This window comes from Mirounga leonina, unplaced genomic scaffold, assembly GCF_011800145.1.
Source record: "Mirounga leonina isolate KUSES-001 unplaced genomic scaffold, KU_Mleo_1.0 Mir_101479, whole genome shotgun sequence".
NCBI classification, from domain to species: Eukaryota; Metazoa; Chordata; class Mammalia; order Carnivora; family Phocidae; genus Mirounga; species Mirounga leonina.
In genome coordinates, this window is record NW_023270134.1 from 235,228 (window position 1) to 250,338 (window position 15,111).

Sequence of the window (15,111 nt, forward strand, 5' to 3'; positions counted from 1 at the left end):
CATTCATCCACCGATGAACACGGTTTCCAGTTTTAGGGCTCGTGTTAAAACTCAATCAGCTAAACTCAACAGGAACAGGTGTGTAGTCTGTCACCATCAGAGGAGGGAATCTGAAGGATTCGGAGCACGGTCTAAGAGCAGCGTGGACCCATCCTAAAGCAGATGCTGTTTCTGAGGCAGGATTAGGAGAAGCAGGGATTAAATTGGAGATGGGGGCCATTTAGCAACGGAATACCCCAGGAAAAAGATGAGTAGTGCAGAGCAGGGGCACCACGGGGGAAGCAACAGCAGCCTCTGGTTTACTCCTGCTCCACAACCGTGGGAGGAATAGCGCTCCCGCCAGCCTGCTGGCTTTTACTGCACGTCCTCCATTCTGAGAAACAGCAGGACTGCTTTGTTCTTTTTCAGTCAGAGCTAATTTTTGTTCTTTCAAGTCCTGGATGGGCTTTTATTCTTTCACTGCTGTGAAAACATAAATGGGTTTTGTGCTATTACAAATGCTGCTTGAACACTTTGTAAATATTGATACATGTTTTCCTTTTTCTTGGTAATTCCTGGATCATATTTGGTAAGTGCATGTTTAACTCAGTAAGAAACGTTCAAACTGTTTTCCAAAGTTGACCAAGAGAATTATTGGGGAGCATCTTTAACAAAGGTTGTTAATCATGATCTCACTTCTTCACACATTTCTTGATAAAACTTAAATTTGACTTTATTTCTCCACTTTCTTACTGCCTGTACCTTTTAACAAGGATGAACACATGCATTTAATTACATTGATGATTTTCCCAAGCAAATGTGTTTCTTTTTCAGATTGATCAGTTACCCTGGGGACTACATCAATTAAAAACTTTTAAATCAGTTTTGCAAATTATTTCATCCTGTGAATCTTCAACGACGTGAACTTTATTCTCCATTTCTTCAAACTACCAAATAAATCCTTCATTACATAAATTAGCAGATATTGTGAGATATTAAAGCAATGCTTCATACATCAAAAATCTATTGGTAATACAGTGTTCTAACCCTAACCTTCATCTTTTCTAACAAAAATATCCCTTTCCCATAAACCAAACATATCCAATAACGGGCAGTTACTTAAAGTGACTGCTGAGGAAATTCAAGGCCCCACTGAGCTTGAGATACACACCATCTACAGCAGACCAGATGTTACCAACACTGGCTTCTGGGTGTCACTCCAGGGGGGCCCACCTGCTTTCCACTGGGAGGAGAAAGTGCAAGTCTTTCACATGCCAACCCCAACCATTATACCACAGGGAAGGTAACTTGCCTATATTGAAAGAAAGATAAAAACCACAAAGAACGCAGATAAAAGTCTTGTCTTCTAATGTTTCTTTGGCCTGCGGTTCCAGGATACCTGGCTATTGTCCCCAGAACATTTGCTTCCACCATCATTGGCACAGCCAACAGTCCTTCTCAAGAGAAGGTGCATGTCCATCAATTTGTACTTGGGCAGCGTCCCACCACTGTAGTAATGCTGTACTCCATCATCAGCCCCCCAAGCTAATGGCCTGCACCAGTCTACAGGAGAAACACTCTAAATTCCTACACGGGACAGGATATACTTTTATCATCACATCACCCATCCAGGAATGCTATTTGTGCTTGGTTGAAAATACCCTGCTCTCTGGGCTCAGACCTAGTTTGCCGTGACATAGCTAAAGGCATCAAGAAGGTCCAAATCGTGGCTAAGTGTGGGACCTGTTATGGTGCCTCCCTCAAGAAAATGGCGGAAGAAGATTGAAAGAAGCCAGCACGCCAAGTGCACGTGCTCCTTCTGTGGCAAAACCAAGATGAAAAAACAAGCTGTGGGGATCTGGCATTGTGATTCATGCATGAAAACGGTAGCCAACGGTGCCTGGACCTACAGCACCACCTCTGCCATCACAGTAAAGCCGGCCATTAGAAGACTGAAGGAGTTGAAAGACCAGGAGAAGCTCCACCACTGGAAACACTGCTAGCCTATAATAAATGGGTTAAGTTCTGGAATAACAAAAAAATACCCTGTCTCCAGGTGAAATCGTGCACAGAAAACCATGGGCAAAGTTTGAGGGGAAACAACATATTTGCATAGTCTCAAAGTGGGTCCCAAGATACGTTATTTTTTTTAATTTACAGAGAGGAAAATAGGTTTGTTCTAACAGAGAAACTTTTCTATTTTATTTTGTATTTCAAAATAAAAAATGGAACAAAAAAATGCCCTGCCCTTTACCAATACAAATACCAATACAAATCCCCCAGGGCCAGCGTTCACCAAGCTACCCCACATGTGATTGCGTGGTATACAACCAGGAAATGATTAATTGTGGTTATACTCTTCAAGACCAGCCAATCTGTTTATATCAAAAGGTCTCAATAATATGCCCTTTCAGAGGTCCAGGGGCAGAAGGTGCTAGTGATGTGTGGCCACGTATTAACCCTCAATCAATTCCCTCTGTCACTGAGCTGCATCCACACGAACTTCTGGCATATCTCAAAGAGTAGGGCAGGCTCAGGCAATGGGGAAAACTCTAGTAACACTTCACCTCTCACACCCAGGCAACTAAGTCATCCCAGTTCATGTCCACACAGCACACAGGGCACACTGAATAAACGTCGTTACTCTGTGAACACTTTGGTGGCATCTCCTCCAGATTCCCCATAAGCGAATCAAGGTATTAGGCAGGGCCTCCAAGTGAACTGAGCTCCACTGGACTAACAGTCTGGTCCCTAGAGGGCACTTCATTTTATCTTTCCTCCAGACTATCCAAGTGGATTTCTCAGGTAAAGCTAACAGAAGCTTCCACCCAACAGTCACTTTCAAGAGAAAATTCTGGTAGTTTCTCCCAGCAGCAGCCATGACTCATCTGAAAACATGGAAGAGCGCTACAGGAAATTCTCCTCCGGCTCTGACACAGCTTCTCAAATCAGAGTATTAGTCATCCCCACTCCCCTCAGCAATCATTTACTTTTCTCCTCTTACCCTCCACTTAACCCCTCCTCCCTCCCTGCTTTGGATTCACAGCTCGCTAGGCCATGGTGATCCCCTACAGACGTGACAAAAGGAGTTACTGTGTAAGCGCTTCTCACTTACCCATCCTGACGTATGAGATGCTGGGTGGTGAGGTTTAATGAAAACGGGTCATTTCTCCTGAGTGGCAGTCCTGGCTGCTGTCATGAGCATGCTTAGCCACATGACATGCCAACCATTATTACTGACTCGGGTTTCTTCTAGAATATGAGCTGCCTTGTGCTATAGGGGTCCCTTCAGTCAGGACCTGCAAATGCAATCCAGAACCTGGTCCCATGGGAACATACACACGCCCACAAACACTGTGCTTGTTCACACTGTTTCTGGAAATGTCTGCCAACTGCATTCTTCCCAGTGTACCTGCCCACCTCAGGGTCCACAACAAATAATTCTGATAACAGGTAGAGTCTGGTACATTATGGACCAGTTAAAATTCCATCTCTATCTTAACTCAATGCTTCCTGGAGAATGTGTTCAAAGAAGATACACAATCAGAGTTATAATCCCAGGTATGCCTGGGCCTGGGGTAGGAGTTCAGACAAGTTACACCCGCTTTCACATTTACAAAAGAGAAAGGTAACTCCACATTTACTAAATGTAGACATAGAAAGCTAGAATTCCCAATGTTACCATATTCCCTCTCCTGGTTCCCTGTTTAGGTTCACTGGCTTTCATACCATAGGAAACATTTTGAACTAGGGCCATTGAGGATGAAGTGCCTTTTACCAGGACTCCCTTGTGTGCCCACTCAACAATGCGGCCAGTGGAAGGCAGTCTTATCAACCAAGACAGCACCTGAAGTTGCCACTGGAGTGCACAAAAATCCACATTTTTGTTCCCAGTCTCTACCTGCTCTGATATTGATATTCATTCTTTAGAAAAGAGTGATGTTTTAAATGAGTCTGGAATCCAGCACCTCTAAAGTTTTCCACTCCCCCCAACTAATCGGGGTTTCTCTAAAAGAAAAGTAATGAGGTAGAGTTGATGTGGGCAGAACTGCCCTGATTAGTTATCTCCAGGGGTACGCTAGGCAGTTCTAGCGATCCAAATTTCCTACACAAAGTGGGTCTCCAAGTGTAACCCAAAACAGGACACCTTAGGTCACAAAACAGGGGAATTTCCTGTCATAAAATAGAGCTAGACAATTGTGTTTTTCTACATGGCAGCCATTGTACTGCTGGGTAAAGTCTACCGCGCTAAGACTTTATATGTATATTTATGAACAATAACCTTTCAGTTTCTCAGTCAGAAGGAGTCAAGAGTGCTTGTGACAAGCACAGAATCTAGAAGAATAAACATGGCAGTCTTTGACAGTTTACTGATCCCTTTCCTAACTGTCAGAGAGACAACAAGACATCCCAGTGATCATCTGTCTAATCCCTTTATTCTAAGGATAAAAAACAGTGATGCTCAGGGAGGTTAAATGATTATCTGATGTCTAGTGGCCTTATCCCTTTAATATTCCTTCTACTTCATTCCATCTTCTCGGTTCTAAATACTCCAATTATTCATCATAGAAATCTCATTTATTAAAGTTATGTAGTTTGAAAAAAGCTTAAAATGCCCATAACAAACACTTCTGAAATCAATGGAACAGGGTAGAGATTTAAGGATAATTAAATTTTTTATGTTTCAAAAAGGTAGGCTGAGGCCCAAGAAATGAAGAGTTTCTATTTCTTTTTAAGGCAAATCTGAGAATAATACCAAAAAAAAAAAAAAACCTGGATCTCCTAATGCCCTGTTTAGGGCTCTTCTTTATCACAAAACTCTGTCATTTGCCTTTAAACTCTTTTATGAATTTCATAAAGAAGTCAGTCACTTCTTATATTTTTATTCCAAAAAGTATGCTAGTTTTATGTTTTATGAGGACATTAGAATTACTTCAAATGCTGCTATTACAGAACCGTGTTGTATTACTTTGTAACAAGTAACATTAATACAAACAATTTACCAAGAACTGTCAGCTGAATCTTCTTATTTCCAACACCAGGAGCTTTTTTCACTTTGCACTGGTATGTCCCAATATCCGACAACCGTAAATTTGTTACATTTATTGATGCATCACCAGATTTGAGGTCACTACTTGTAAAATGTACCCGTCCTTTCAGATCTTGATAGTAGTCATCATAAATTTTGTCTCCAGAATATAAAATAATCTGAAAGAAAACCAAAATAAGACAGGGAAAAAACAAATAGGCAAACCCTCTTGTCTCATTAAAGGAGCTCTGGATATACCACGGTACTCTCTGTAGGATCCAAAAAAAGAATAAAAACACAGTATTATCAGGAAAACTACAATTATTCAAATCACAGATTCAGAGAACAGGGCATCACAGGGTGCCTGACTGGCTCAGTAGGTAGAGCATATGCATAACTCTTGATCTCAGGGTTGTAAGTTTGAACCCCATGTTGGGTGTAAAGATTACTTAAAGATAAAATCTTGGAGGGGGGCGGTGCACCTGGGTGGCTCAGTTAAGTGTCTGCCTTTGGATCAGGTCATAATCCCAGAGTCCTGGGATCGAGTCCTGTGTCAGGCTCTCTGCTCAGCAGGAAGCCTGCTTCTCCCTCTCCCTCTGTCCCCACCCCCCACTTGTGCTCTCTCTCAAATAAATAAATCTTTTAAAAAATAAAATAAAATAAAATCTTGGGGCACCTGGGTTGCTCAAGTCAGTTAAATGTCTTGACTCTTGATTTTAGCTCAGGTCATGATCTCAGGGTCCTGAGACTGAGCCTCAAGTCAGGCTCTGCACTGAGTGTGAAACCTGCTTGAGATTCTCTCTCTCCCGCTCTGCCCCTCAACCCACTCACTCTCTCTCTCTCTACGGTACTCAATTTAAAAAATAATAAAATCTTAAAAAGAGAGAGAGAGAGAGCACTGGGATCCTTGGGTATGGTCACACACTTTCATTTTAAATGGAAAACCAGGTGCCACCCACCAGCAGACCCGAAGAGGCTGCTGGCAGCAACAGTAGGAGCTCCAGGAAAAAGAAAAGGCTCCAGAAGTTATCCCAGGAAGATCAGAATGGGCATTGACCTGGTAGGGCATAACCCACACGACATTTCCCAACCTATCCCTTATATCCCAATAAAAACAAATTCACAAGAAAATGTTAATAAATAAATAGGAAAGCCAAGACCCAACATAAGTAATATAGCCCTACGTCAGAGAGTGGTTTAGTTAGACTGGACAAGTACAGAGACGTGTGAATTCCTATACATTCTGTTTTTCAGCTGTCTCAGAGCTTATAGCATGTCAATCACATGTGTCAACTCAGGTAAATACCACCACCCCTATTCAACAAAAAAGGCTGGTGATAATTTACCTGTGGAATCTAACAACAACAAAAAAGGCAACATTTTTTTGTCTTAATACAAAGTCAGAGGCACTTGAGGGTTCTAGACTCTAAAAGATAAAGTCATAAAATGAACCTCTTGAAATACATGTGCCCGGGTTAACGGGACCTTTCAACTAGTCTTCTGAGACTAAAAGCAAAGACCCCTTTCTAATTCCTCTGAGTTTTCTGAGCCACTGTTACAAGCTTTAATGGAGATAACCAAAGGCTAGATTTAGAGGGAAAATAAATTGTGTTAAACTTGGCTTGGAAGAGAATTACAATGGTCATCTCTATCATCCAAATTAACATACTTTATAATTTTTTCACATTTGCTAATGAAATCCTACATTCGGGTCATCTGAGACCCAAGGTTCAAAGAGCAGTGGCACCAAACTCAAGTAATAATCAGAGCACATGACTACAGTCTGTATCCTGCAAGTAATTTTTATCTGAGATGTAATTATGGGCAGTATAATCAGAATCAGTGTCCTCGGCAGGAATTTCTTGATGACAGGGACTTGGGTTCTTTTCAGTATCATCACCTCCCCTGCCATGCTTACCCCACTCCTTGTCCACTAGATTTTTAAATTTATATATTTAATGTCTGCACTCAATACCAGTTCGCTAAGTAGATTAAAAAAAGCAGTTGAAAGGTCCACAGCTGACATTCAAATGAGGCTGTCCTAGCTTCCTCTGTATTTAACTACTGACTCCCTTATTCAATCTACAGTACTCAATCCCTCATTTTGCTATAACTTAGCAGTTTTTTAAGGAGAGTCTGACATGTGTCCTCACTGTTAGTTATTTTGTAAACTCTCTTAGTATTTTCCCAGGAAAACAATACTACAAATGGTGGTCACACGGGGGAGAACTAACATTTACCAGAAAATTCTGACTCCTCTTCACAACCCTACAAAGACAGTGGCGCCGTCCAGTTACCCTCAAAGCTGAGGAGAGCAGTGGCTCTCACAGATGAACATTTGCAAAGTCCCACAGCTAAGATGTAAACCAGATCCAGTTGACTTGGTATGCTTATTGACTTGGTACTGACTTCATTAATTTCTACAGGACTTTTAAGCTGCTAAAATCCTTATGGATACAGTATTTCAGTGAATTCTCATTACAACCCTGTCTTTTTCCTATTTTACAGGAAGATAGAGGCTTATGAAATGCGGGAGGCAGTATGGGATGGTGCAAGGGATCACAAAGTGTGGCAGGAGAGCGAGAGAGACCTGAGTCCAAGCCCCAACTGCATCTGTTGCCAGCTGTGTGACACTGGGCCTCCATTTCCTCTTCTTCACGTGCATAAAAATTCTCATTTTAGGGTGTTCTAAGGCTTAAATAACTATGCATAATTAAAATCTATAAAACACTGCCCAGCACATAGTAAGTGCATAGTACATGATAACTGCTGACTAAAGAGATCACACAGGGAACAAGGATGGCTAACTTCTCCAGCCTGGTCCCCTGCTACAGTTACTCCTAGTTTAAATTAAAATAATGGCTCAGCTAACAGATAACATAGCTGAAATTCTATATAAGCATCCTCTTCTGCATCATCTTTCCGTATCCCTTTTACCTTTCTTTTCGGTTTGATTTTACCGTATTTTAGGTTGAAGGCTAGGTTTTAACCCAGAAATGGACACTAAAACCCAGTTCCTAGTTTGATACTTGTCTCCGAAGTCCCGTAGGCAATAAAGCTCTGCCTCCCACTCAGCACAGAAGACTCTGGGTCCTCCTGCCACGAACGGGCACGCCAGGCTACAGGGCATACTGTGCTTCTTGGTCTCTAGACGTACCTTTTCAGAGGGCTTCACTCAGGAGTCCTAAGCCAGAAGCATTTAAGACCCATGCTCTCCGTTCATTCATCTGAACCACGGAAGTGGTCACGGGCTCTGCGGCCCTGGCACTACCAGGGGAGGGATATGCAGAACCTCAGGGAGAATAGTAGCCTATGTTCAAGGTGCTGGCGCTGCCAAGGAAAGCAAGCAGGGAGGCACAGGGTATCTGGGCTGAGCAGACAGAGTGGGTCGGGCTCTATCTTGCTTAGAGAAGACAGAAGGAATTTCCTTCCGGTAGCAGAATCGGGACAGAAGTTAAGTATTTGGAGGAGGTGGCGCTGGTCATTCACAACCTGGGAAGACATTAATTTTTTCCTTCACAAATACATCAGGGGTAAACTGTCTGAATTTGCAAAAACAGTAATTACCTAACTGCACTGTTTCAGTCATTAAATGGCTTAATAATCTCTTCTTTTCTATGGACCATAAATAAAAATAAATTTTCTCTTCCAAATGTGTGTATTACTACTATATTCCTGTAAATATTTGGACTTATTTTTCTCTCCCTGATCTAATATAATGTGTTATTTTTTAGAACTAAACGTGTCAGATAAAGCTAATATGAAATATTCTACGTTAAGTGAAATATTTTAGTACTAATAAATAAAGTGTGATACATGTATTTGGAGAGATTAGCAGGCAATTTTCCTCCTTTGTGCCACTTTTGGCTTTCCAGGCTTTCAACACTGGGCTCTTAATACTTTATAATTAGAAAAATTTCTATAACAGTATTTTGCTATTTCATTTTTTAGATTAAATATTTTATAAACTGTTTTGCTATGAAGATTTTGTTTTGCTTTTTAAGAAATCATTATTCAGGATATTTAACTTGAAGGATATGGAAAACAGACTGTTGTAATATGTACTTGCATTACACTGTTACATTCGATGACCCTTATAGTGGTAACAGAATCCTTGTATTAAAAACTGAATTCTCAAAAAAAAAAAAATTTAAGAAATAAAACAAAAAACAAAAAAGCTGAATTCTTTCTAATTCTTCACAAAGTCTAGTTTACTTGCTGTCCCCTAACACGTTATGCATGTTCCTACCGTGCTATCTATCATGCCTGCTCCATATACCCCTCCCACCCCTCACGCACATTTCCAACTCCAGGTTTTCAGAACATTCCTAAGTTCCTCTTCTTCCTTAAAGCCTTCACTAAGAAATCTCAGGCCACTTACCCATTTCATTCCATTACACATGTGTCCTCACTTTCCATCCAGTGACCGTCTTCCTCACCCAGACCACAAGCCAAAGAAGTCTGGGGCTTTTTACATAGCTCCCCCATCCCCACCCCTGCCTGTGTGATCAGCATAGTGATGGACACCTAAGAAGTTCCACAGACATCTACTAAGTGAGCAAGCACTCAGCAAACTTACCACTTGATCCACTTTCTGATTATCAGCTGGTGATAGCAGCCACTCGATGTCCAGTGGTCCCTGGTCTTCTGGACTAAGGGTAAATTTGCATGGCAAATAAGCAGTTTCCCCTTTGGCCTTTTCAATCATCTGATCAGGAGTAGTGATACTCAAACTTCTGGTGAAATCTGGAGAAAGAAACATGCACATGGACTAAGCATCTGCTGTTAGACTGGCAGCACGCTTAGCGCACCCCAGCTGTTCAGGAGAACAGGATGCGATTTGTGACCAGAGCGATGAAGTTCAAACTCAGTGGTCCCCAGTTTTCAGTTTGTGCCTTTGTAGAAATGGAATGCCAATATTAGTACCATCTTATCTGATACAATTTCCTTTAAGAGCATTGCGAATCTCCCAACATCATATGAGATACAAGTTTCTATTAGTAGAGGGTATTCTATGTCCAAGCAGATCTTTCAAAGTGAATTTAGCTAGTCTCTAAAAGGTCAGTTATATCATACTAACTCAGGGCTACATTTATTCCTACTTGCCACAGTGCCATAGACAACACTGGTAACTCTTGCTGCTGGGACACATGCTGATGAATTTTGACAGGTTTTCTACCAAGGCTTCTTTAATTCTAAATTTTTATTAAATTAGAGGTGTCTGGCTGGCTCAGTCAGTAGAGCATGTGCTCTTAATCTAGGAGTCATGAGTTCAAGTCCCACATTGGGCATAGAGCTTATGTTAAATAAATATTTATTTATTAAATCAGATTCTATAATTTTTACTGAATGCTTAAAAATACTTTTTTTTTGAGAGCGAGCAAGCGGTGGGGAGGGGGAGAGGGAGAGAGAGAATCTTACGCAGGCTCCATGCCCAGTTGCCTGATGTGGGGCTCAATCTCAATCTCAGGACCATCTGAGATCATGACCTGAGACGAAATCAAGAGTCAGACACTTAATCAACTGAGCCACCCAGGCATCCCTTAAAAATATTTCTAAGCAATAAATCTGATAACAACTCAAAGAGAAGAAATGCTGTGAATTTATGTATTTTTGAATTTATCAAATAGTTGACCTTAATATTATCTAAGACTTCTCTTACTGTTCATTCCTTTCCATTTCTTTTCGGAAAAAGTCCATCATATTACTGTTAAAAAGACATCTTAACATTCCATAACTTATTCTGGAATTTGTATTCTATAAAATTTCCACTTAGATCACAGAGAATTAATGCTGAATGGCAATATCTGAAAAATATATAAAACAGAAATAAGATGTCCTGAGGCCCAAACAAAAATTCCAAGACTCTTCTGATTAAGTCTGTTAAAAAGAGATGGTTTAAACCCACTGTATCTTTATGAGAACTAAACAGGGGCGCCTGGGTGGCTCAGACGGTTAAGCGTCTGCCTTCGGCTCAGGTCATGATCCCAGAGTCCTGGGATCGAGTCCTGCATCGGGCTCCCTGCTCCTTGGGAGCCTGCTTCTCCCTCTGCGTCTCTCTCTGTCTCTCATGAATAAATAAATATATAAAATCTTTAAAAAAAAAAAAAAAAGAACTAAACAGTAAGTCTCCTCTTTGCTCCTAATGGTTTACTATAACCAAACTAGTATCATTCACATGCAAAAAAAGGTAAAAGTAAACTACAAGCAAAATGGTAGTTTGATACATATCAGAGAAAAAATACTGAGTTTAATCCATTCACATTTTGTTTTTCAAGAGAAAAACTATTTTGTTCATACCAATTCACATATAAAAAAAATAGGTTTGTTCACTACATATGTCTTATAAGATCAAAGTTTGAAAAAGTCAACAATTAGATATAAAATGTAAATTTAGTATGTAAATAAACTACCACACAAAACTTATTTTTTAAACTATTTACACTATGAAAGTTTGCATAGCACTAGTTTGTCACATCTGTTTTCCTTGAGATAACCCAACATTTTCTGTATGCAGAACCAAAGTCTCAAATGGCCATTCACTTGGTCCTCCCCATCACCCAACACTGACTTGCAGGGCTGGATGGTGACCTGGAAGAGGTCCTAAGGACGAAGACTATGGTACATAGGGCCTGCCTCTCTCCCCTTCCCTTCCCCTGCTGCCACCAAAATACTATCTTACAGCAAAATTAAGAGTAAGTAAATCCAAGTCCTAATTCTCTATAATGATGATTTTGATGTTTTTTTCAAATAATAAACCCCAACAGACCAAACCAAAATGAAGAATTAAATTATCAGCCATCCCACGATCCTTTCCATTATCCCCAAAGAAGCTTAATACATATCAACTGTCAATTGTAATAAAATGTTAATAAAGCTGAAGCCAACAGATTGAGAATGAAAGATGTTACATTCGAACCATTTATATTCAAGCACCATTGTAAGCTTTTAATCACATTTAAGGGCACTCCTCAAATAGCAGATCCAAACTGGACACAAGACTATCTGCTCCCTTAAATCAGAGGCTGGCCTAACTGACCAACAGAATAGTCTGAGCGCAGCTGTGAGTTCCAAGGTGAGACCTCAAGAGACCCTGCTGCCCCCACCCTCGCCCTCTCAGACCCCTGCCACCGAGTGACCAAGCCACACAGGAGAGAACAAAGGTGTTCAACAGCTGCAAGTGCTCCATATGCGGCCACCTTAGAATTTCAAGCCCCCGTTCCAGACCAGCTGCCTGCAGCCCCATGGGTGACCAGAACTTCCCATCTCAGCCTGGCCTAAACTGGCAATCCACAGGATCACAAAGCAACACATAATTTTTTGTTTTAAGCCTCTAGAGTTTGGGTTGGTTTGTTACACAGCAAAAACTGATGATATACCATCCAAACCCAGTGATTCAGTCCAAATGGACTGTTTAATATCCTAAAAAAGGTCCATTACTATTCCAATCTCCATTTCATGTCCACATTTTTATTTAAAATTATGATTTGGTATTTATGTGTATAATCTCAAGTGTTTCTCCTGAATTAATATTCAATCCTCTCAATAAATACTTTCTACCATTTCTAATAAACTCAGTTCCAATTCCTACCTCATTCACTCAGGCACTCTTCTCTCTCTAGCCTACAGTGATTTATCTTTCTGTCTTTCTACAAATGTTCACAGTACTTTACTTTCTGCTATCTGATTACCCTTTTGGCACTTACTTAGTATTTATACTATCTTGGGGTTTTTCCCTTTATAAGCTTTATTGTGAAGTTGACTTAGGTAGCCTCCAAGGTTTTGTCATGTGTTCTAGATGTTGATGAGCTTGTCTTCTTCCCATACCTTGCATCTTTAAGTAAATTTTAAAATTCCATGTCCTGATTTAAATCATTAGCCCCAAAAGGGTTTAAACATTTTTGTGGATGCCTCTATCTCTTGTTGTAGTTCCTTGCACATTAGCAGAAAAGAACTGGGTGACTAGATCATAAATCTGATCAGTTTTATAAAGGTTGAAAAAGAGTATTAATCTACCAGAAGTTGTTCCTGCTATTTGAGGATCTCCTTTCTATAGCTACTACAATTTGTTACCTCCATTTATCTGAGTATTGATACTTTATGTATTAAGGTAAGAACAATCTGGGGCGCCTGGGTGGCTCAGATGGTTAAGCGTCTGCCTTCGGCTCAGGTCATGATTCCAGAGTCCTGGGATCGAGTCCCGCATCGGGCTCTCTGCTCCTTGGGAGCCTGCTTCTCCCTCTGCCTCTCTCTCTCTGTCTCTCATGAATAAATAAATAAAATCTTAAAAAAAAAAAAAAAAAAGAACAATCTGAGTACACTCCAGAATGAAAATTCCATTCCAAAATGAATCAAGACATAGCCCCAAAATATCAAAGCCAGAATATAAAAGAAAATGAACTTTTGTTTAAAAAAAAAAAAAGTTAAAACTTTCTGGTCCCTCTGTGCTTTTTGAGTTTTTATTTTATAAAAATCAAAAAAGTCAAATGACACCAAACATATTCAAATCCTAACCATGCTGTCTGTACTTCTATTGCAGTCATTAGAATAAAATGCAACTCAGTTTTCATGATAGTTATCTTTCACTCTTTCTTGTTTGACACATAAAAATTACTTTTATCTTAAAACACTACCTTAGGAAACAGTTACATATGTATAAAAATGACCGCAAAGATATATCCTAAACTGTTAAGAGCAGTTATTTTTTGAGAACTGAGATTTTAAGGTGATTGCCCATTTCTGCTTTATACTGGTATTTTCTTAATGTGTGTGCTGCTAAAAAAAATATTAAACAGATTTTTAAATGGCTTTCAGCATTTCTTTCTAAAAAAAAAATGTTTAAAACATTCAACTGCTCTTCAATGTGTTGCACTAGAAATGAATTAAAATCTCAAGATTGTACAAAACAGTTACTGGGTCTCCTAGCAACACTGAAGGGGCTCTCTGCACAGAGGCATAGTTTTTCAAGTGCTGAAGTATGCAACAGTCACAAATTGTAGGAGACAAAAGGCTGACACTAGGTCCCATGCAGCGTCTCTGAAGACTCTTTCGAACAGGTGCTGCCCAATTCTATTTATGCAGCAAATTAAGTGATAATTTAAACTGCAAACTACTTGCGGGTTCAAACACGGCCTGAAAACTAAATCAAATAACAAATCTTATAATTTTATTTAAACTGATATTCAGTGTGGTGAAATATGTAGAACATTATGAACTGCAAGTATTTGCAGAATCCAGTTAATAAGTACTCAGCACTGGATTATATAAGTAAACAAACTGAATCACATCCCATTTTGGCAGTGACTGAAATAACATCTCCCAGTTTTCTGCTTGCTTTTTTTTAATCTCCAAATTTCAAACACTTGGATCTTCCTTCAGAGCTTCTCTTCTGCCCAGTGTGACTTCTACTGGAGCATCAAAATGACACCAGCTCATCAAAGTATTTTTTAGCCCTGATGTTGTCATCGCCTACCAAACTTTAGAAGATCTATTTCTGCCCTAAGAATGGAGGAGAAACGAAGATAATGGAAGACTCTAGTCCTCTAGCAGGAAGGCAGCATTTTGAACCAAGGACCTGCTTTGATTTCTCTAACAGACTTCTTCAAGTTTAAGTTACCCATTGACCTGGATGGTCTTCAGTTATCTTTTTCTTCTTGCAATCTTAAAATCATTGGAAAATGGAAAGTGCTCACAAAACTTTATGGCTGATTTAAAAAGAGAAAGAAGTAAACGTGACAATTTTCAATTATGTTTTGAGTAAGTCTTAAAATTAAAGAACACCAAAGCTATGAAGGAAAAAAACACAAATTTAACTGTATTAGGTCAGAAAACCAGAAGCTAGCTTTTAATAAATTTGCTGGAAAAAGGAAGGTTTTTTTATTGTTCTATCACTTGGGAAACAAAACAGAATAGCTTCCAACATATTTTTCATGTTTTTACCTCTATCAACAAGATACTAAATGTTAAGTCTGACCAGTGATGGTATGTGCACGGGGATTTTAAAGATCACGTCTGAGTCCAGGCACATCTTCTAGGAGGCATTCCTTGTGCCCAAACATGGATTGAATTAGATGTCCTCTATGTACACCTTGGGCAACTGATAA

At 39.9% G+C, this 15,111-nt stretch overlaps 1 protein-coding gene and 1 pseudogene across 2 annotated transcripts in view; one reads left to right on the forward strand and one right to left on the reverse strand.

Moving 5' to 3' along the window:
• Positions 1-15,111, reverse strand: part of CXADR (CXADR Ig-like cell adhesion molecule) — a 55,861-nt gene that overhangs the window by 24,073 nt on the left and 16,677 nt on the right. For both annotated transcript variants that reach the window (XM_035027992.1, XM_035027910.1), the window contains exons 2-3: positions 9,588-9,754; positions 4,983-5,187 (exon numbers count right to left, since the gene is read on the reverse strand). In XM_035027992.1, the coding sequence (XP_034883883.1) occupies positions 4,983-5,187; positions 9,588-9,754 (372 nt within the window). The remainder of the gene's footprint in view (positions 1-4,982; positions 5,188-9,587; positions 9,755-15,111) is intronic.
• Positions 14-1,982, forward strand: LOC118025223 (annotated as a pseudogene).